Raw genomic sequence first — 23,760 nt, 5'->3', positions numbered from 1 at the left:
AATTGGAATAATCTCTACAAGAAATCTAATTCCATACATCCCTTCTTCCCCCCTAAGGAATGCGAGAGAAAAATATAGATCCGAAAGTCGCTGAATCGGGAATCGAACCCGAGACCTTTCGCTTGCCGGGCGACTGCTCTTCTAACGGAAAAAAATTTAGTTTCGTTGGGATAACGTACTGTCATCCGCGAGTTGGCTCTTATTGCCTGTCTTACACTTTAAATTTATATTTATATTACAGAGCCTTGTTAAACTCTTAATAATAAATAATAATAAGAAACATAAAAAATAAAAATGTCAAAATAAATATTAAAATATTAATATTAATTAAATTATTTCTATTTTATAAAATTATTTTTAAAATTGCCTATTTTTTATTCCTACTTTATAGGTGTCTAAAAAGAAATTTATATTTTACATTTTTAAATGGAACAATTACAATTGTTTTGCATTTTCTATTTTAAATAGGTTTGAAATAAGATATTCATTTTGCTCATCTTTGAAGCAATATATAAGAGATCGATTTAGTTGTGATACGTATTTCTAAGTCGAAATTTCTCAAGTGTCTTCAAATATTGCTTTGAGCGTTTTCTAAAACTACTCGACAGTTGCTTTGCAAAACAACAAAACCACTTTTATGTATATCCATTAAAGCAGATCTCTCACATGCACGCACGCGCAGGATCCAATTATCTCAATTTTAATATGTAAATAGTAATTTCACACTTACAAATTCTTTATAATTTTAAATATTAAATCCATCAGATGATAAAATTAGTTTGCATTTTAATATTTATATTGTTTTACCTTTAAGAACTAAAATTTTGCAAAATATTTATTACATTATAAATTTTTATAGATTAAATAAAAAATTGTAATAAAAAATGATAAAATGACATAAATATGACATAATAAATTAACAAACTGTTATAATTTTAAATAGCTAAACTACTTCAATTACATCCACTTAACAACGAGCGTCAACTACGCGAAAACGCATACGCAGCGAAGCACGCACGATCATCCGAAGGTTGCGAAAATGCAAGCGAAGGCGATTTTGAACTTTTTAGCTTGCATCCGGGACTTCGACCGAGAGGGCCTGTTACCAGGCATCCACTCCAATCAAATGATTCTAAAATTCAGCTATAAAAACCGAACAAGAAACACGCTCGAGGCAGTCGCTAATCAAGAGTAGCCAAATACATTTTAACTGATCTAAATCTAGATCGCAGATTCTAGATTTTGAGAAAAATTACTATAAAAGATTAATTTCAGAAACAATACATATTAAAGCCACAATCTCCACTTGATTCCTCTCGACCAATAGAGCCAAACGCGATGTTATTGCGACAATTATGAAAGAAAGAACATTTTGAAAAGGAATTTGAATCCTATGGTTAGGATCTCAAAAATTCCCCCTGTTTCTTCTCTTAACATCCCCTGTAAAGAAATAGGCGAGAAAAATACTATTGGTCCAAAAGTCGGCTGAATCGGGACCATAGGATTCAAATTCCTTTTCAAAATGTTCTTTCTTTCATAATTGTCGCAATAACATCGCGTTTGGCTCTATTGGTCGAGATGAATCAAGTGGAGATTGTGGCTTTAAAAATTAAAAGAGCTGACTCAATAAGTATTTTCATTATAATACATATTAAGTTACAGAAAAATGGGTTAAACGCTACAGAGGACAGTGAATATCTAGATATATTCCCTTGATTAATTGTATACGCGAATGTCAAATGTAATGTTGATATCAGATCTTAGACAGTTTATATAGTTATATAAATGTGACCTAGCTAACGAATAAACTTTATTTTAAGTAATACCTCGATAGAGTCGTTATACCCATGCTTTGACATAAGTGAATAATATTTTTATATATTGAACGACATGTACACCAATTGTGTTTTTAATTGTCATGACTAATAACTGACTAATGACTGATTTGTCGTGTTATGTACGTATTTATGGAGTTATTATACATATTTTCATGTTATTTTTTAACGTAATATATATACAAAAATTTTTTTATAAAGTAATGTATCGTCGAAATTATAACAATAATTGTTCATAATTAAATTTGTAGTATTTCGTAAGGATTAGCGGCTGAAGATGACATAAGTAAATGTTCGAAACGTTCCGCAGTGTATGATTTTTCAATAATAAATTAATTGTCAAAAAATTTGCTCGAAAAAAAGGCCTTTGTTCAATTATTTTGATTATATATATTACAGATTAATTACGCCAAAATAAAGGTATAATTCAAAACGAAGCTACACTCTTTGTTAATCACGGCACCATATCTGTAACGCCTAGGATTCCCATTTTTAAATTTGGCGCAACCTTAGTGCCGTTTTCCGCGGCATACAACATAACACGATAACTCGAATAATAGAAATAAAAATAAAATGTAAATTAAACAATATTAAAAGACAAAATTCTTATTCGCTCGTGTATTATTCCAAACAAATTAATATATTTAAAAGGCCAATTTATCGAGCTAATTCTTTAAGGTGTTGTAATAACAAACTAAATTTTATTCAGTGTATAATACAAAACATACTAATATATAATGCGAATACTTATTTAGTCAGCTCTTTTAATTTTTAAAGCCACAATCTCCACTTGATTCCTCTCGACCAATAGAACCAAACGCGATGTTATTGCGACAATTATGAAAGAAAGAACATTTTTGGAAAGGAATTTGAATCCTATGGTTGGGATCTCAAAAATTCCCCCTGTTCCTTCTCTTAACATCCCCTGTAAAGAAATAGGCGAGAAAAATATTGGTCCGAAAGTCGGCTGAATCGGGACTCGAACCCGAGACCTTTCGCTTGCCGGGCGACTGCTCTTCCAACTGAGCTATTCAGACACTTACGAATAAATACTTTTCTCAATGTTTAGGGGGTGGGGGGTATAAACATTGAGAAAAGTATTTATTCGTAAGTGTCTGAATAGCTCAGTGGATTTAGAGCAGTCGCCCGGAAAGCGAAAGGTCTCAGGTTCGAGTCCCGATTCAGCCGACTTTCGGACCAATATTTTTCTCGCCTATTTCTTTACAGGGGATGTTAAGAGAAGGAACAGAGGGAATTTTTGAGATCTCAACCATAGGATTCAAATTCCTTTCCAAAAATGTTCTTTCCTTCATAATTGTCGCAATAACATCGCGTTTGGCTCTATTGGTCGAGAGGAATCAAGTGGAGATTGTGGCTTTAAAAATTAAAAGAGCTGACTAAATAAGTATTCGCATTATTGTTTGTCGCGTCTGGACCTAATTACGACGCTTTGGGGGGTGGGGGGTATAAACATTGAGAAAAGTATTTATTCGTAAGTGTCTGAATAGCTCAGTGGATTTAGAGCAGTCGCCCGGAAAGCGAAAGGTCTCAGGTTCGAGTCCCGATTCAGCCGACTTTCGGACCAATATTTTTCTCGCCTATTTCTTTACAGGGGATGTTAAGAGAAGGAACAGGGGGAATTTTTGAGATCCCAACCATAGGATTCAAATTCCTTTCCAAAAATGTTCTTTCCTTCATAATTGTCGCAATAACATCGCGTTTGGCTCTATTGGTCGAGAGGAATCAAGTGGAGATTGTGGCTTTAAAAATACTAATATATATTCATACAATAAATATCTTAATCTTAAAAATTATTATAGTATTTCGTTACTTTAAGTCGAAGATTTTGATAATGAGGAATTTATATGTATTACAATGTGTTAAATCCAAAATGTTGTTAGTGTATTTGTTCTGATGTGATTGTTTGTTTGAGATGTCAAATAAATCCCGAAAAATTTCGTCGTTTATATGCGAGAAATTGTTAATTCTGATAGGCACTGTGAATGATGAATAAAGATTAATAATATTTTGAGTGTTATAAAAGATATCCTTACATAATTCGTACGCTTACTTGTGTGTCGTTCTTCTTGATAGTTTATTAAAAAATGGACGGTATGATGAGACCTTTTATTTCTATTTTTTATATCAATTCGTCTTACGACAATTACCATTTAAAGTATATTTCATCGATTAAATCTATCTATGTATTTTGAATTTATTTGGGTCTTTAAATTTATTGATTTTCTACGAAGGCCGTGCAGCGGCTGTTTCTTCTATGTGTTTATATTTTTTCGTCCCTCGCGCGTTTTATCGTGCGCCGCGCCGAGCCTCGCAACGTTCAAATCAGCTGACGGATCCTTCGTTTCAATGTTCGGTAAAACGACACAGTTAGCTATCGACCGTTCGAGCTGATTTTTCTTGTCGCTATTGCATACGAATTACTCAATCGCGAGTTACTATGTATCTCTTGTTTTCAGTTAATTATATTGTAATAAACTTCCTGAACTTCAATGAAAGTGTTGCATTACTTTAACACGCGCATTCTCGCTAATTCTCGTAACAATATGTAATCTCAAAATATGTGTGTTTATATATTGTATACGGTTAGTATGCCTAGAATGTTGATGACCTTTTTGTCTTGTATATTTTCCTATTTAATGTTTGTTAATTTTTCCAAAATATCATAATAAGATTCGCTGAATAACTCAGTATCTTTATTTAAATTTAACCCGTTTTTTTTTGTTCCTTGTATAGCATCTCAGAAATGAGTTTTTTATAATAATTAATTTCCTCATCCAAAATCTTCACATTCTCTCAGTCGAATGTATGGTCTTCTTTTATTATGTGTTCTAAAATTACTGAGTATCTCGTCGAATCGAATCTGATATTATTTATGTGTTCTCTCATTCTAGCATGTAATCGTCTCTTTGTTTGACTACGTAGGATGCATTGTATTCATTGGAATTGATCTTATACACTACATTTGAAGTAAATGGGCGTTCATTTTTATCTTTATGTATCTTAATAATTCTATCAAGTTAAGACATCTATAGCTTACTAAAAAGTCTGTATTTTTTATCGAGAAGACAATTATTTCTGAGATCTTATTGATATACGGAATGACAAACAGTTTTTTAGTTGATGAGTTAGTTTTTTAGCTCTTTTTCAACAATTTTTTTTGTTTGTCTTATGTTCATTTTTTTGTAATGCTTTTTGTGGAAATAAGATGTCCTATCCAATGATTAATTTTATTAAAAGTGAGGTCTGCGGGGTAACTGTTGCTTATTAATATGTTAATAATTAATTTCAAATTTTTATTGAAAATTGTGGGTGTGATAGTAATAAACGTCTATCCACTAAGTTGTAGATTATTCCGATTTTGTGACATTGTGAATAACTAGAGAAAAATGATCTTCCTGAAAACGTATCTTTCTGGTACTAATTAAACAAATTTACAATACAATTTATTATAAATTTAGTAAAAATCAAATAGATTATAATTATATTATTTTTACTAACTTTGTCAATAGAATGCTTATAAGCTTAATACAGTTAGTGTCAATATAATGCAATTTCTGTTTAAATCTGCTATAAATTTATTGGTAAACAGCTAATGGTTTATTGAATGCAAATTTTTTCTAAATTTATCTAGCTCAACTCATTTTCTTTTTTATCATATTTTATGTAAAATTATTTAATTTTTGTTTACAGTTATATTTACAAAAATAATTTAGTTGCATAAGTTACCTTTCTGGATCATAAGAGTTAAATTGACTGGACTTTGTGGTGATAAAATCGTAGAGCGTAGAAAATAGACATCTTCAAATACAACTGGTATATTGAAATGATGTTGTTTTTTTAACCAGCCGATCATTTGCCATATAAGTAAAAGATATCCTGTAGCCGGAAATAAATTTTTTCCATTAATGACATGACCGGTCATATATATCAATTCTTCATCTGTTATATTTATAGTAACAATTGCTTCTCTTTCGTTAAGTTTCCTTTGTCCAGTATGATGATAAGTATACCAATCTTCGGAATGATCCCATCTTCAATGCATGTTATTAATTCAACAATATATAAAACAAAATAATGAAAAACAAAATGTTCGAAACATAAAAAATAAATGATATTAATAACTTGGCCCTTATTCTAATAATAAGATAGAAAATTCGTTGTGAGAGCCTGATTCTTAGCAATTTGCTAAGATAAGTCGCTAAGATAAGAGATTGTTCCTCGATTTATCTTAGCGACTTATCTTAGCGAATTGCTAAGAATCAGGCTCTCACAGCGAATTTTCTATCTTAAAAATAAATAAAAACGAAGAAAAAGCAATAAGAACAAACGTATTTATACAAATCACAAATGAATTCATTATAATCTAAATTAGGTTAGGAATAAAAATATATGTAATATAAAAATATAAAATATAAAAAATATAAAAATATATAAAAAATATATATGTTTTAATTCCATTTTTGAGATATCTTCTAAAACGATAAATGTAAATAATGTAAGTAAAAGTGAAAGCAGCCAACGAGTAAAATTATAAACCCATCAAATTAAAAATTATTAAAAATGATTATTAGTGTAAATTAGGGATGTGTATTTCTGAACTAATGGCTTATCAAAGCAATGACGAAATCAATAACAAATACTGTTAAATGTAGCGCTTAAAATGTTCACACATAAAAGCCGCGTGTAACAGAGGTAAACAGTCCATTCAAAGAGTTAGTCGATAGGCGCTTTAATACAATTTTTTTCTCTTCCGGTTCGTGCTTTTACATTACTTGCGTCATTGAAATATTGCGTAATTATTCTTGTATATTAGTTACATTCTAATAAAAATATAGCTCTTTTTCAAGTTTATCTGTGCATATTTAACCATCAATAAATAACTCTGCGCAACAGATTATGGACCCAGGGTGTATTTTTGAGTGTTGATTACGTTAGAGATTAGATTCGTGTCTCGAGTAATATTCGAGTAATATTGCATACTCTTTTGATAATCCATTGGTAAAAACTAACAAAGAATAATAGAAAATCGACTCTCAAAGATCTGCGTGTTCCTGTTTTGACGAAAGCATCGTACAACGATGGAAGTTATCATCTCCTTCAAGATTGTTGGTGTATATGAGATCGTGAACAGTATTGAGATATATCCGATAAGCGGAAAACCAAAAGAAATAAAAGAATGACAAAAAAACGCAAAGGCAGTGCGTATTTTGTCGGGCGGCTTAAGTGACGATGATCATTCGGAGATACGAAAATGTAATTCTTCAAAAGCGATATTCACAAAATTAAAATCACTTTAGGAGATGAACACGAAGCAAATAAATATTTATTGAATCAGGCACTGCATGCCATAAAGTTTAAGGATAGACAATCTTTTCAAAGTTACTGTTCTAAATTAGTGGTCATTGTTTAACAACTCGAAGGTATAGTTGAGAGAGAATCTGTAACGCAACACTGGTAGCAAAGCTAATCAACAATTTATTTGCGAATTTGATACATTTCGTGAAACGTATTACATACAAGCAGCAAATAATAGAACGATAAAGTTTGATGACATTTGTTAACAATTGGTACTGAATTGAATCACGAAGAGAAGAATCCAGCAGCAAGTAAGACAGCGGCGATGTGTTGCTCACAAAATCACAAAAACCAGATAATGATACGAAGCCAAACACTGACAAAAAATCACGAAGCAAAAGTAAATGCTTTGAATGTTAAGCCTGGACATTTTTGAAAGGATTGTCGCAAATATAAAACCTGAATTACGAAAAAGCAATTCACAAAGTAAATCGACTGAAATAAATCAAACGTACAGCAAGTTGCTAATACTTGCATATTGGTCAGCTTATACAGCAGTTAAAGGTCAAAATTCATGAAACATCAGAATCGAACAATAGTTGAGATGGCTAAAGCGATGCTTACAGGTGCAGACTTACCACGTGGATTATGGGCAGAGGCAGTAACGGTAGCTGCGAAAATTCGTAACTGCATTCCATTGAAATGACTAAACAATAAGGCTTCACAAGAAGCTTTTACTAGACGTAAGCCAGATATTAAACATTTACGGATTTACAGCAGCACAATCTATGCTCTAATCAATGAAGAAAAAAGATCAAAGTTTGATCTAAAATCTGAAGAAATGCGAATTATTGGCTATGAATACAAGACATATCAACTATGGCAATCAGGCACTCGACATGTTATAGTCCGGAAAGATATCATTATAGTTGAACCTCAATCATAGTAAATGGTAAAAATTGTCATGCCAGATGACAAAAATGACTCAGACTTGACATATAAAGATGACAAAGACGACTTAGAAACGACACGGGAAGACGTTGAATCCGAAAATAAGTGCAATGAAAAGAAAGCAGATGAGAAATCGTGCAAGAAATATAAAAAGCTCGTGGTCAAAATTAAAGCCGACAGTATTGCAAATTAATCGCGTAGTAAAACGCAGTTTTTTTATCAATGGCTAGCATACATATTATGCACAAATGCATTCATTGCAAATATTGAACTGCCAACAACAGTTGAAGAAGCGAAGAGATCACCAGATCCGAAGAAGTAAGAGACAGCAATGGCAGATAAACTCAACTCGTTTGAATGCAATGGACGCTTGTGGAATCATCAAAAGATCACAAGCTAATTCGTAATGAATGGGTCTTTTATTTGAAAACCAAATCAGACGGAAGTGTTCATCGGCACAAGGAAACTTGTTGTCAAAAGCTGTTTTCAAGAAACCAGGTATTGAGTTCTCAGAAACATTTTCACCAGTAGCACGATTCGATTTAGTACATATATTATAGTTGTGGCAGCGATGAAGAATTTTGAAATCGTTCAACTTAATGTCAAGACATTTTATATGGTAACCTTACCGACAATCTATATGGAGCAACCAGATGGATTTAACAATGGTACAAATCGTGTGTCTTCTAAACAAGATCTTTCATGATTTTCGACAAGTGCCATGTCAATAGCATGCAAAATTTGACAGCTTTATGAGAGAATTTGGTCTCAAACAGACAAATGTAGATTCCTGTGTGTACGCTTCAAATAATGGTGAACTGTTAGTTGCACTATATGTCGACGATGGTATTTGAAAAAAGCAAAATTGAAAATCAATAAGTTAATGAAGGCAATGCAACAACAATTTGAGAATAATTTTGGTTTGATCAATTTAAACTCATAACCTTGAATTTTAGTTTGGTTAATGCAACATTATTTAGATGTGGAAATCATTCGCAATCGTGAAAAGGACACCATTTGTTTGATGCAGACTGCATATGCAAAAGCCATACTTGAGATGTTTGGAATAACAAACTGTAATATATTCAGTAGCTACTCCTGTAGATACATTGAAGACTAACATGAATGAAAATTCTACATATCGACAGTTGGTTGGGTCTTTAATGTACTTGGAGGTCGTGATACGGCCAGATTTAGCATATTCAGTGACAACTCTTTCAAAATTTCTGGACTCACCAACTAATAAATATTGGAACGCTGGTAAGCGTGCATTGAGATATCTAGCTAGAACAACGGACATCGGAATCATTATTCAGACACAGATTGGGCTAATTGTGTCAATACGTGAAGAAGTACTAGCGGCGTTGTGCTGCTACTCAAAGATGGCTCAATCACTTGGTTCTCACGCAAACAAGATATCGTAGGTATCGTTGCAACGTCCACTACGGATGCTGAGTATGTAGCGGCACATGATGCAGGAAAAGAAATTGTATGGATCAGACGACTACTAAAGGAGTTGGAATCAAAATGAACCAACTAATTTATATTATGACAACGCAGCAGCTGAAAAACTCATTAAAAATCCGACCTACCGCAAAACCAAGTACATCGACGTAAAAATTTTTTTATACGCGCGAGTTACTTAAGAATGAAATAGTCGATGTCGAGCATATAAGCAGCAACAAACAACTTGCAGATATATTTACAAAATCGCAATAAAAGAAGCTTTTTGAGGATAATCGGAAGTCAGTTGCAGTAAACATATCAGCGAGTGGGAGTATTGAATATGGCGCTTGAAAGCACTTTAAGGATCTTCTATGTTCGAACATGCAAGCCACATGTAATAAAGGAAAACGGACCGCTCAGAGACTAGCCGAGAAAGACGCTGTAATATAATGTTCTTTCTTTCTTCCGGTTCGTTCTATCACATCACGTGCATCATTGTAATATCGCGTAATTATTTTTGTATTTTAGTTACATTCTACTAAAGATACAGCTCTTTTTCAAGTATATCTGTACAAGGTGTTTTTGATACATACACATCATTATGTCGGGTTGCTTATCTGTTTACTGACAGGAGTATGCTTTATGAGAAAAGGAAGAAGTCGACTTTATCACTCTATACATACTCTATACATCTGAACACTTGTGAAAATGGATAATATAAATAAAATATATATTTAATAATATAGATAAAATAACAAGTAAAATTTTACTAAAAAGTATGTTTTAATTTATCTTTAATATATACAGGGTTTGTCCGGAAAGTAATGCGTCGCATTTTTTTAAAAAAGAATTTATTGATCGCATAGGTAAAACAACTTAAAATTGTTCGAAGTATGACCCTTCTGCGTCAATACATTTTTGCCAACGCGATTTCCATGCGTCATAAGATTTCTGGAACTCCTTGACTGGGATGCTGTTCAGGGAGGCCGTCGAAGTAGCTTGTACGTTGTCAACCGACTCGAGCTGTTGTCCTTTGAGCTCCCTTTTCAGCCGAGGAAATAAAAAAAAGTCCGCCGGGGCCAAGTCGGGACTGTAGGGCGGCTGCGGCACCGTTGCCACACCGATCCGGGTCAGGTAGGCCGTAATAACAAACTTTATCGCATAGCGTTGCTCTATCGTTCTCTCCATCACAAGTTCGACGCGACCACTAAGCAGAGGTTCACAGAATAAGCCGCCCTAACCCTCCAAGCGCATGGAAACAATTGAGCGACCTACCGTTGGAAAGCTAAGGGTACCCCCCTTCCTCCCCAACCGGTCCCATCGCTCTGCGATGTATAGTCGCGTCACAAAAAAATGCGACGCATTACTTTCCGGACAAACCCTGTATATATTTATATAATATATATTTATATAATATATATATATTTATATAATATTTATTATTAATATATATTATTATATATTAATTTTAATATATATTTTTTATCTATATCTATATATAATAAGTCATATAATAAATTTATATTAAATATAGTAAGTCATATAATAAATTTTTAAATATAATAATTTTATAATAAATGTCCGATGTTACCACTATTTTTCTCTAAACATAGGGCAATTCTACGCATGAAATTTTCTCTCGCTTATTTTAGCATAAGAGGAGTGATCTCTGCACACGCGTTACAAATTCTATTTTTAAGAATTTCCGCATTTTCTGACAGGGTGTCATAAATCCGAAAATCTTTCAGTGTAAAGTGCAACTGCTTGCCTTTGGTTCTTCTGACCCTCGTTATAAATAAGAATCATTTCCGTTAATCCTTCAAACGGATAACGAGGTTCCGTCTTAATCTCTCTATGACTTTTACGCTAATAACTTCTCTTAAACAAAAAACAATTTTTCTTGCAATCGTTTTCTGCTTTATTGTTTTTGTTTACAAGCAAAAAACGATCAGAAGAAAAATTGTTTTATATATAAGAAAAGTTATTGGCGTGAAAGTTATAGAAAGATTAAGATGGAACCTCGTTATTTGTTTGAAGAATTAACGGATTTGATTTGAAGGATTAACAAATATGATTCTTATTTATGACGAGTGTCCGAAGAACCAAAGGCAAGCGTATCAATGTTTTGCAAAAGAAGCAGGAGATAGTTAATGCCGTTCAAGAGACTCTTACGGCAAATCCTCATACAAGCACAAGAGCAATTGTCAAAGTTTTAAATATAAACCATATTACCGTTCATAAAATTAATAAACACCTTTCTTGGATTGGTATCCATTTAAACAACATACAATACAAAAGCTTATACCTGATGATATGAAGCGACGTTTAAATTTTTGTGAATAGATTATTAAACATGTAAGTTTATTTAAAAAAATTTCTTGCAACACATACCAAATGTTGTGTTCATTTACAGTTCTGTCGTAATATTAACTTACTTAATTTAAGCAGGTGAATTTCAATAATGCTGGAAGTAATATATTTTAAAAAAATATATTCTGTGGTCTGATGAAGCAATTTTCAGAAGCAATGGATGCATAAACAGACATATTGAACATCATTATGCAGAGCACAATCCACATTGCACAAAAAACATTTAAGGCAGATGAACTGTGAATATGTGGCTGGGAATGATAGGGGATTTCATTATTGGTCTTGAATTTATTCAGGGCAATGTGACTGCACATTATTATGCGGATTTTCTGCTCTATCGGCTCAATGAATTTCTAGAAGATGTGCCACTGGCCAATAAAATAGAAATGATGTTCCAACAAGATGGACATACTGCCCACACTTCTCTTTTGGCCCTCACGTCAATAGATTTTTTGTGTGGAACTTCTCAAAAAATAAAATTTATGAAACCCTGCCGGAAAATGCAGAAACTCTTAAATACAGAATTTGTAACGCGTATCCAGAAATCACTCATCTTATGCTAAAAGAAAATTTCATGCCTAGAATTGCTCTATATTTAAAGGAAAATGGTGATAACATTTATTATAACTTATTATATTTAATATAAATTTATTATATGACTTGTTATATTAATAGATAAAATTTATTATATAACTTATTATATTTATAGATAAAATTTATTACATGACTTATTATATTTATAGATAAAAATGATATTAAGGGACTGACCATGACTGTTTTACCGACTTTGAGTTCAAGGGCTTTTCTTTTTATTGACTATACAGATTGAAAAATTCTCCACAATTAAAGTACTGATAAGAATGAACGGGGAGCGTTGTAATTTTGTATAAAAACCAATAAAAGTGAATAAATTACAAAATATTAAAACCGTGTATTCGGTCGTCAATTAATTAAAACAATATTTAGTATATAAAAAAGCCAACTAATCGAGCATTATTAGATAATATAAACTAAGTATTTATTCTATATAAGATAATACAGTACAAACGTTTCGACCGCACGCAGTCTTCTTCACTATAGGAATTAAAAGTAGATGATCATAAGTGATTGTAAGTCGCAATTTTATCGTCGAATTAGTGCATGTCGTGTTGAGTCAAATTACAAAACGTCAGTATAAGATCGGCATAATTTATAACTTAGTTGATAGATGTTTACTATTATCACATCCACAACTTTTTAATAAAAACTTGATATTAATTATTGACATATTAAGAAGCAACGGTTATCCCCTGGATCTCATTTTTAATAAAATCAACCATTGGATACGGCATCTTATTTCCAAAAAAAGTATCTTAAATAGACACAGTAAAAGACAAATAGGCAATTCAGAAAAAGAATCAGTACCAAAAAAATTCTTTGTTATCCCATATATCAATAAAATTTCAGAAATAATTGTCTCTTTGGTAAAAAATACGGAACTCATAACAGGATACAGATGTATCAATAAACTCGATAAAATTATTAAGTCGCAAAAAGATAAAAATGAACACCCATGTACGTCAAATGTAGTCTATAAGATCAATTGTAAAGATTGCAACGCTTCTTATGTGGGCCAAACGAAGAGACAATTGCAGACTAGAATGAAAGAACACGTTAACAACATGAAGTTAAATTCGACAAGATATTCGGTAATCTCTGATCACATATCAAATGAACATCATTCTTTTGATTGGGACAACGTTAAAATTTTAGACAGTGAAACTAATTATCATAGAAGACTCCCGAGATGTTACACATTAAGGAACAAAAAACTGGGTTAAACCTAAATAAAGATACCGAGTTGCTTAGCAAATCTTATTATGATATATTGAAAAAACTAGCAAACATGTATTAATAAATTACAGTTTTTATATCGGTTTCTTGCATTAGCTCATAACAATACTTATTTAATACAAAAGTTCTGCAGTTTATTTATGCACAAAATATGACGCTCTTAATAGAGATGACATAAAAGAATAATACATAAGTAATAAAAATGAGATTAAAAGTCTGTATCAAAAGATTCGTATTTGAATTAATTATGTATGTATATTTGCATGCAAAATCGATGTCGAGGCATAAAACAGCAAAAATTAGTGCCGGACAGCGCTCCCTATTCATTATTATCAGTATTTTTATTGTGAAGAATTTTTCAATCTGTATATTCAATAAAAAGTGAACCTAATCTAATTTAATGTCAGTAAAACAGAACAATGGCAGCATCCCCTTAAAGATAAATAAAAAATTAGAATTTAATAAATGAGTTTTATTTGAGATCTCATTTCAATTTATTAATTTTGTGCATGACATCCGCACAGGCTTCATTTTTATTGTAACACAATAATTTGAGCCGAGATCAAAAGTTTTTATTTAAATAAAAAATATTTTTTAGTAAAATTTTAGTAAAAAAAGTGATGGCAAAAGACCTGTTTTTTCACCCATTTTATAGGATCGTATTTTAAGACCTCAAATTTTAAACTTTTTTTATGCCAAATAGTACTATATGATGAGACATTAATCCTAGAGTTTCAAGATGAACAGGCTCGGTTCCTTAGATATGAAGAAGTGAAAGTGATAATTTCTCATATAACTGGCTAAAAATCATCACTTTCCTCCTTGTGTCTCCGGAACCATGTCTATGCTCATCTTGAAATTTTACTGGGATTAATGTTTTATCTAATAGTACTATTTGCCATGAAAAAAAGTTTGAAATTTCAGGTCCCAAAAATGGGCAAAATTTGCTATCTCTTTTTAGTTTTTACTTACATTTTTTATCTATATTATTAAATATAAATTTTGTCTATATTAGACAACACAACGCGCGTTTCGCGCGCGCTATTGATATTGTTTTTCTTTTTATTTTAATTGTCAAATTATTAATCTCGCGATGACAGTTGCTTGATACTTTCAGTTTAACAACAAAGCGACTCGAGAAACAATCAGCACCGCAGAAAAGCGGCAACAATATTTGCGGGAATACTCTTTTTAAAAAGGGATATAATTTTAATTCCCGAATTTTTATTATGTATTACATTAACGCTATATATAATCTTAATATATATAATTATTATATATATATATATATATAATTTTAATTTGTTGAATTTCTAATATGTACAAAATTTTAATTCTCGAATTTCTATTATGTACATAATTTTAGTTACCGAATTTCTATTATGAGCATTATTTTAATTCGTCGGATTTCTATTATGTACATAATGGGATAAATAATTTTTACGGTACTGGCTAATAAATATTTAATAATCACCACAACATTTCGACCATGGGTTTTGGTCATTATCAAGTGTACTTAAAATTAAAAACCGTATATACATATTATACAAACAAAACTTCTTATCATCGATTATCATAGTGTGACAAGAAGTTTCGTTCGCATCCCAGATAGTACAAGCTATTCGAAAATAATTCATTTGTATGTCACCAATTTTGAGTACCTTTTCAAATACACATAGAATTCATTTTACAAAATGAATTCTATATGTATTTGAAAAGGAACTCAAAATTGGTGACATACAAATGAGTTCTTTTGAATAGCTTGTGCTATCTGGGATAATATGTATACGGTTTTTAATTTTAAATATACTTGATAAGGACCAAAACCCATGGTCGAAACGTGGTGGTGATTATTAAATATTGTATTTATTAGCCAATATCGGTCGTAAAAATTATTTATCCTTTTAAATATATTGACTGGCAACATCAAGAATTTGATTATTTATGTACATAATATTAATTTGCCGAATATTTATTATGTATATAATAAAAATACAGGAATTATAATTATATATACATAATAGATATTCGGTGAATTAAAATTATGTACTTAAATAATAGAAATTCGAGAATTAATATTCTGTACATAATAGAAATTCGATGAATTAAAATCATATTATATGTATATGATAGAATGCGATGATTTAAATATATGTACGTTTGTACATATAAGAGAAATTCGATAACTAATATTATACATATACATAATAGAAATTCGGGAATTAGTATTATGCACATAATAGAAATACGGTGAATTAAAATTATGTATGATATAAAAATTCGGCGAATTAAAATTATGTATATAATGGAAATTCGCTTACTTACATTCAGCTCTGCTGTTTTCTTGACAATATAAGTTGAATGACAGCACATACAGCATTATATGAAATTAAATATGATCTTCTGAATGTATACGAATACGCACGAATGCAGAACAAAAAATAATTAATATCTTAATATATTTATATAAAATTTATATATAAATTTTATTTTGACAACTGTCAAACTGTTAACCCGCTCAACTGCTGCTCGATTCTATGAATCTAATGCATAACAACGGCAAATCGAGACAGCCAATCAGCATTGCGGAAAAGCGACGACAATGTCAATAACATGCCTTTTTTAGAAAGGGGATTATCCAATTTCACAAGTGTTTACTGTATGTAATATAGAATGATAAAATCGACTTCTTCCTTTTCTCATAAAGCATGCCCCTGTCGGTAACCAGATAGACAACCCAATATAATGATGTGTATGTATATCGGAAACACCCTGTATATACTTAACGAATAAAAGACCTGAATAACTCTGCGCAACAAATATAATATTTAAAATATTAGTTTCAGCTTGTTTATCATGTTAAATCGTTAAAAATAATAAAATTTAATTTTCGATATTTTGAAATTTTACTATCTTTGCTATTTTATAATAAAAAGAATTTATGCTACTTATTCACACAAAATTTACCTTACAAGGTGAGAAATCATCGGTGTTCCACGACTTACAGGAAACTTTACTTCTGGATATAAATTAAATATTTGCGGTTGTAATCCTGTATTATAAAGTTTTCCAATTCTATCTAAAAATATTTCAATATTTGGTTTTTCACAGAATTTGTATAACGCAATATTTGTCACTGTTGTTTTTAAGGAATCATTAAAAATGTATTGTAACGTGTTGTGCGGCGCTATCTCAATCGTTACTGCGTTATTTGGAATAAAACGCATAGCTTCTGAAAATAACACTGAGTCTACCAGAGAATTTGCATAATATTTTGCTAGACATAATTCTGTAGATATGCTGAACACATTCCATTTTGAAGTCGGAGACACTTTCTCTGGCAATATTTGATTCAAATATTCCAAAAGTTTAAGTTTTGCGGGCCTGACATAACGACTATGAAATGGTATTCCTCCAGAGGAAACTTCTTTTACAAGAACATTATTATTCTAAATAACAATAAATTTTACTATTTATTAAATTCTATATAATTATATATAAACATGATAAATATTATGTATACTATTTTCAAACCTGTAGCTTAGCGAGAAATGCTCTTACAGAGTTTGTTGGTCCACTCACAATACAATTATGGGAACTATTATAACAGGCTACATCAATATCCAATGGACACATATTTTTCATAGTCTCGAAATCGAGATTAATTTCAGCCATTAAGCCATCTATTATTTCTGACTTAAGAAATGCTAAACCGACATAATATGCCAACATGATAGTTTCTTCCGCCGTCAAACATCCATCAGTATATCCACAAATCAACTCGCCAATAGATTGACCTATTATAATATCAGGAGTGATACCAATGCTTGTTAAAAGATCAACTATTCCAATCTGCAATACATATAAACCATCTAATTTTCTATTTTTATCGAATAAAATGTTATAAAATATTACGTATTTAACACTATTTCTGCATACAATTATCTATATGTAACAGGATTTATAAATTTCAGTTTTCTTATAAAAAGCTTTACCTTGTTATGAAATACTAATTTTTAAAGATATTTTTAGTTTTATAAAGTTTTATAAAAAGTATGTAATACAAAAAATCCTGCAACATATTACAATCTATTTTATTTATACATATATGTTTATACCTGTAATCCAATAAGGCCTACGATTAAATTGACTACGTTGTCGAGAACATTTTTATGTTCACTTACTAAAATATCTGTGACACATATACCGTGAGATTTCAAAACAATATCACATTTTTGAATTGATTTAATAAATGGTGGAAATTTCATTAAAGCTCGACCTACCAATATTTTAAAAGAATATAATGATATTAAAATTATTAATTATTATAATGATATTGTTACGTAATGTTGTTGAATCACACACACAAATGATTTAATTTTTACATAATTGATCTAAACATACATAAATACTAGATATTATTTATTTTTATTTTGTACGTTATTCTTACATTATTATTATACAATATTTTAGTTTAGTTTATATAAAAATTTAATTGTTATATTTAATAAATGTAACTCAAAGAATTACAAAATTTGCAAATTAGAAATATTATAACTGGTAATTTTCTTATGTTTTAATATTTACAAGAATATTAACATTTGTATATAATTCAAAAGTTATTAAATGTTAATATCCAACAAATATGTTGCATCTTATCAATTATACGTATTGTAATAGAATATTTTATTTACTAACCCATATTAAGACATTGAAATCCAATTCCAGAAAATATGAAGCAAATTGGTCTTTTACACAAATTGTGTTCTATTTTAACTATTTTTTTATCTGATATTTTAGAGCCAGCAATTATATATCCTCTGTAGGAATGACCTTCTATATTGCTGCTATGAATATGATGTAGCAGAGAAATATATTCTACATCTATCGATCGACTCTGTACCTATAGAAATATTATAATATAATATTGTTATATATGGCCATTAAAAAATTAAAGTTGCAAATTCATATAAAAATGTACTTAAAAAATTATGATATCACAACCGTAGCATCAAGTAAAAGTAGAAATTTGTATCAATAAAAAATTAAAGTTGCAAACCCATATAGTAAAATTAGACTTAAAAAGAGCAAAACTTCATAAAAATTACGACCAAGCTGAATTTTTGTGGAGATCTTTATTTTGATGTTCTAATGAAATCCTGGAAAGTATCCTTAATTTCATCTAGGGCATTTTTTTATGGAGGGGGGGGGGTAAAAGGGGGTAAATTTTAGTTTTTTGTCATTATCTCAAAAACTATCAATTTTTCGAGAAAAATAGTTATTTTCAAAATTATAACTCATAAAATTCTCTACAAAAAAGGCCATTCTACTTTTTTTTCGTGCAACTAATCGTTTTGAGTAAAACGTGCGGTAAAATTGAAATGTTTTTATTCGTAAAAAATACGTATACTCCTTTCCATACCGCGAGGATAGAGTATTATATTTAGCTTTTAGTTTCTCTGTAGATACTTAAAAAATCTTTTTCGACAACAAAATATTTCTAGTATAATTTTTTTGCACCTCTTAATCACATATAATATTATAGGTGTCCACATTTTCTCTTTCAGACTTAATTCGCTCTATATCTTCGAAATGGTTAATTCCACGAAAAAAAGTATGACCTTTTTTGTAAGAAATTTTATGAGTTATAATTTTGATAATAACTATTTTTCTCTAAAAATTGATAGTTTTCGAGATAATGGCAAAAAACTAAAACTTACCCTCATTTATCCCCATAAAAAAGCGTCCTGGATGAAATTAAGGGTACTTTTCAGGATTTTATTTAGAACATCGAAATAAAAGTTTCCACAAAAATTCAACTTGGTTGTAATTTTTATGAAGTCAAAGTCTAATTTTACTGGACTAATATAGAATTGTATAATTAGATTTCGCTTCCAAAGCACCAGGTAATATGAGCTGAATTTCAATTTGCGCTTGAAGTTGTAAATACATATAGAATCGTATAAGAACTAAAAATTAATATAAATAAAAAATAGAATAATTTTACAATATTAAGAATATATAATTCGGCTCATCACATAAATACAACATATATATTTGTACATATATCCAACAAATATGTTGCATCTTATCAATTATACGTATTGTAATAGAATATTTTATTTACTAACCCATATTAAGTATATATATTTGTACATATATCGGCTACGAGTCATACCGTGATGTCTTTTGCATCAACAAAAATTAATTTTTTGTTAATTAGGAATAGTAACATTGGTTTGGATCTCTAATTCCTGTGTTACCCCATTTTTTAACCGCCTGTAAAGTTATAGACGAGAAAAATACTGGCCCGAAAAATAATTTTAGTTAAAACAAAACTTGGCGTTAATACATTTTGAAACTAACTTTAGAATATTGTTTAATTTATAGCATATTGTTTATAGAATATTGTTTAATTTATACACACATTTATAAAATATTGTTTAATTTATAATAAATTACTACTTTTACTTGGTGGTAATTTTTTTATCATTTTTTAATACAATTTCACATGAATTTGCAACTTTAATTTTTCACTAGCGCGCGTGTATTTGGCGCCTTTTTTTACCTTTTTAAAAAGTAAATTTTTGAAGATTATGTCATTCTTTTTGTAATATACATCTATTAGTTTTATATATTTGTATTTATTTTTAATGTTATATTAATTTACTGTATATAATATATAAAGTACATGCTGTATATGAACTTCCGTTTCCGGTGCAAACGCGTGTACACGTGGATTGTGAGTGTGAGTAATTGAAGAGGGTTAGAGAATATAGAGTACAGGTGAGAAAGGAGAGGATAGTGTGGGAAGGTAGCAGAGGAGTAGTGAAAGGGTGTGAGAATAGTTGAGGAGAAAATAGATAGAAGAAAGAGGTAAGAAAGAGAGAAATAGGTGGCTGGATGACAGCTGACAGTAGGCAGGGAGTGAAGAAAGTATAGAGAGGAAACAGAGTAAGGAGAGAAAGGAGAGTAAGCGCCAGGGAATCTCTAGGGAACTTCTAGGGAATAAAGAAAGTAAGAAACAAGGAGTAGTGAAAACACAGAGGGGCAAATAATTAGATAGAAGGAAAACAAGGGAAAAAGAGAATATAGAGAGGAAAGTGGTTAGGAAAAGAATATAAGAGTGTAGATAGCAGAATGAGCGGAAAGAAGGAAGGAATTAAGGGAAAGGAAAGAAGTGGAAGCTTAGGAAACATAGAAGAATTATTGAAGAGAAAAAAAAGAGAGTTAGAAGGAAAAAATGGAGAAGAGGAAGCGGAGATATTTAAAAGAAGTAACAAAATAACGAGATCTCCAGAGAAGGAGGGTGGAAAGGAAGGAGAGAGAGGGGAAATTAAAAAAATGCTGCAAGAGATGTGGCAGGAGATGAGGGAGATGAGAGAAGAAATGAAGGAGCAGGGAGAGAAGATAAGAGAAGAGATGGAGGAGTTAAGAAGAGATTACAAGGAACAGATTGAAAAATGGAAAGAAGAGAAGGAAGAAATGAGAGAGAACATGGAAAGTATGAAGAGGAGGATAGAAGGATTAGAGAGGAGAATAAATGAAAGGGGGGGGGAAGAGAGAGAGAAAAGGAAGAGTTCACGGGAGGCGAAATGCAAAAAAGAGTAGGGGAGATGGAAAGGAAATGGGAGTTACTAGAAAAAGAGGAAAAAAAGAAAAACATAGTGATAAGAAATCTGGAGGTCAAGGAGGGGAAAAGAAGGGAGGGAGCAGAGAAGTTAATGGAGGAGATTGGGGCGAAAGCGAAAATAGTGAAAATAAGAAGGATAGGAGAAGATAGAGAGAAAGACAGAGAGATGGTGGTAATAGAATTAGAGAAGGAAGAGCAGAAATGGGAAGTGATGGAGAAGAAGAAGAAACTGAGAGGCAGAAAAGAAAAGATAGGTATGGACCTAACATGGAAAGAAAGGGAGGTAAGAAGGAAGTTGGGAGAAATAGCATGGAGAGAAGAGAGAAGAGGAGAGAGGACATGGATAAACAACGGCAGGATAAAAATAGGAGAAAAATGTTGGAGATGGGATGAGGTAAAAGAGGTATTGAAGGACGAGAGAGGAAACATAAGGGAAGAAGTAACGGGGGAAGAGGAGAGGAGGAAAGAAGACCTGAAGAGATAGAGAAGGAGGAAAGGAAGAAGGGGACAGATGAAGAAGGATGGAAGATAGGATTCTGGAATGTGGCGGGAGTAGGGAGCAAGGATAAGGACTTTTGGAAAGGATTAGAGGAATGGGAGGTGATTGAGTGAGGGAGTGTTGACAGAAACATGGATGGAAGAGAAGAGTTGGAAGAAGGTCAGAAGAATGTTGCCGAAAGGATACATATGGGGAGTACAAGGAGCTAGCAGAAAGAATGAGAGGGGAAGAGCGATAGGGGGCATGATTATGGGGATGAGAAAGGAGATAGCAGAGAAAGGAGAGGAGATGGAAATGGAAAAGGAAGGCTTTGCGATAGGAAGAGTAAAGGTGGGGGGAGAAAGATGGAGGGTGACAGGAATATATGCAGGGCAAGGAATAGAGAAGGCATGTAAAGAAATGGAGCAGTGGACAGAGGAGAAAGAGAATGAGGTATACACGATAATAGGAGGGGATTTTAATGCAAGAACCGGAGAGGAAGGAGGAAGAGTGAGAGGAGAAGAAAATGTAGAAGAGGAGGGGTTAGGGGAAAGTAAAAGGAAGTCAAAGGACAGAGTAATCAACGCAGAGGGAAGAAAACTGTTAGAATTCTTGGGAGAAAGAGGATGGAGCATATTGAATGGGAACACAGAAGGAGACGAGGAGGGAGAATGGACATTTACAGGAGGGAGAGGGAACACAGTAATAGATTACGTATTGGGAGACGAGGATAGTAGAGAAAAGGTAAAAAAGTTAAGAGTAAAAGATAAAGTAGATTCAGATCATCAGCCAGTGGAGGTGGAGATAAAAGGGAAACAGAGAGAGGAGAGGAGAAAGAATCGAGGAGGGAGAAGAGGAGGAACTTGGAATGAAGAAAGGTGCAGGAGGTTCAAGGAGATGGTAGGAGAACTAGAAGGAGGAGAAGAAGAGATAGAGGGTGAGTGGAAAAAAATGGAGGAGAGGGTAAAGGAAGCAATGAAGGTAACAGAAGAGGAAGAGAGGAAGATAAAGAAGGAGAGAAGGGGATGGTGGGATGAGGAATGTGGAGAAAGAAAAAGGAAAGTAAGAAAGGAGCTAAGGAGGTGGAGAAGGGAAGGAGGAGAGGGAGAAGAATACAGGAGGAAAAAAGGAGAATACAGGAGGTTGTGTGAGAGGAAGAAAAAAGAAGAAAACGAGAAATGGGAAAGGAGAGCAGCGGGGGCAAAAAAAGAAGCGGAAGTATGGGAAATAGTTAACAAGGAGAGAGGGAGAGAGAAGGGAATTAACGAGGAAATTGAGATGAGAGAGTGGAGAGATTATTTCATGAAGTTGCTAGGAGGAGTGGAGGAGAGGAGAGTAAGAGAGGAAAGAAAGGACAGAGGAGATAGAGAGGAAGAGGAGGAGGAAGAGGAGATAAGCAGGACAGAATTGATAGAGGCGATAAAGAAGCTGAAGAAAGGAAAAGCATCGGGGATAGATGAGATTCCAAATGAGGTATGGAAATATGGAGGAGGGAATATGGAAAATTGGGCACTGGATTTTTGTAACAGAGTATGGAAAGGGGAAGGATGGCCGGAGAGATGGAAGGAGGGGGTGATAGTCCCGATAAAGAAGAAAGGAGAGGGAAAGGTGGTTGAGGATTATAGGGGAATAACGCTGATGCCGACACTGTATAAGGTATATACAATGATATTAACAGAAAGATTGAGGAAAGAGGTGGAGGAGAAAAGGATTATAAAAGAGAACCAGATGGGATTTAGGAGAGGAATGGGGACGATGGACAACATCTATGTGATGAACTATTTGATTAATAGACAACTAGAAAAGAAAGGGGGAAGGATGACAGCATTATTCGTAGATTTGAAGGCAGCGTTTGACTCGGTGGACAGGGAGAAAGTAATGGAGGCGATGGAGGAGAG

At 32.0% G+C, this 23,760-nt stretch overlaps 1 protein-coding gene and 1 non-coding gene across 4 annotated transcripts in view; both read right to left on the bottom strand.

The window, feature by feature from the left end:
* The window catches only part of LOC114936736 (fatty acid synthase-like), a 74,480-nt gene that overhangs the window by 25,690 nt on the left and 25,030 nt on the right, over positions 1–23,760 (bottom strand). For 2 of the 3 annotated variants that reach the window (XM_085481601.1, XM_085481603.1), the window contains 5 exons: positions 18,450–18,654; positions 17,870–18,030; positions 17,286–17,603; positions 16,719–17,200; positions 5,583–5,887 (listed from right to left, as the gene is read on the bottom strand). In XM_085481601.1, the coding sequence (XP_085337727.1) occupies positions 5,583–5,887; positions 16,719–17,200; positions 17,286–17,603; positions 17,870–18,030; positions 18,450–18,654 (1,471 nt within the window). The remainder of the gene's footprint in view (positions 1–5,582; positions 5,888–16,718; positions 17,201–17,285; positions 17,604–17,869; positions 18,031–18,449; positions 18,655–23,760) is intronic. The other variant, XM_085481602.1, reaches the window with a different exon arrangement.
* On the bottom strand, positions 2,800–2,872 carry TRNAA-GGC (transfer RNA alanine (anticodon GGC)). Its single transcript has one exon. It is a non-coding gene; the product is annotated as a tRNA-Ala (tRNA).

The sequence above is a fragment of the Nylanderia fulva genome, unplaced genomic scaffold, assembly GCF_048542155.1.
Source record: "Nylanderia fulva isolate GAGA-0341 unplaced genomic scaffold, ASM4854215v1 Scaffold184, whole genome shotgun sequence".
In the NCBI taxonomy this organism is placed as follows: Eukaryota; Metazoa; Arthropoda; class Insecta; order Hymenoptera; family Formicidae; genus Nylanderia; species Nylanderia fulva.
This window is presented reverse-complemented; position numbering and strand designations above follow the sequence as displayed.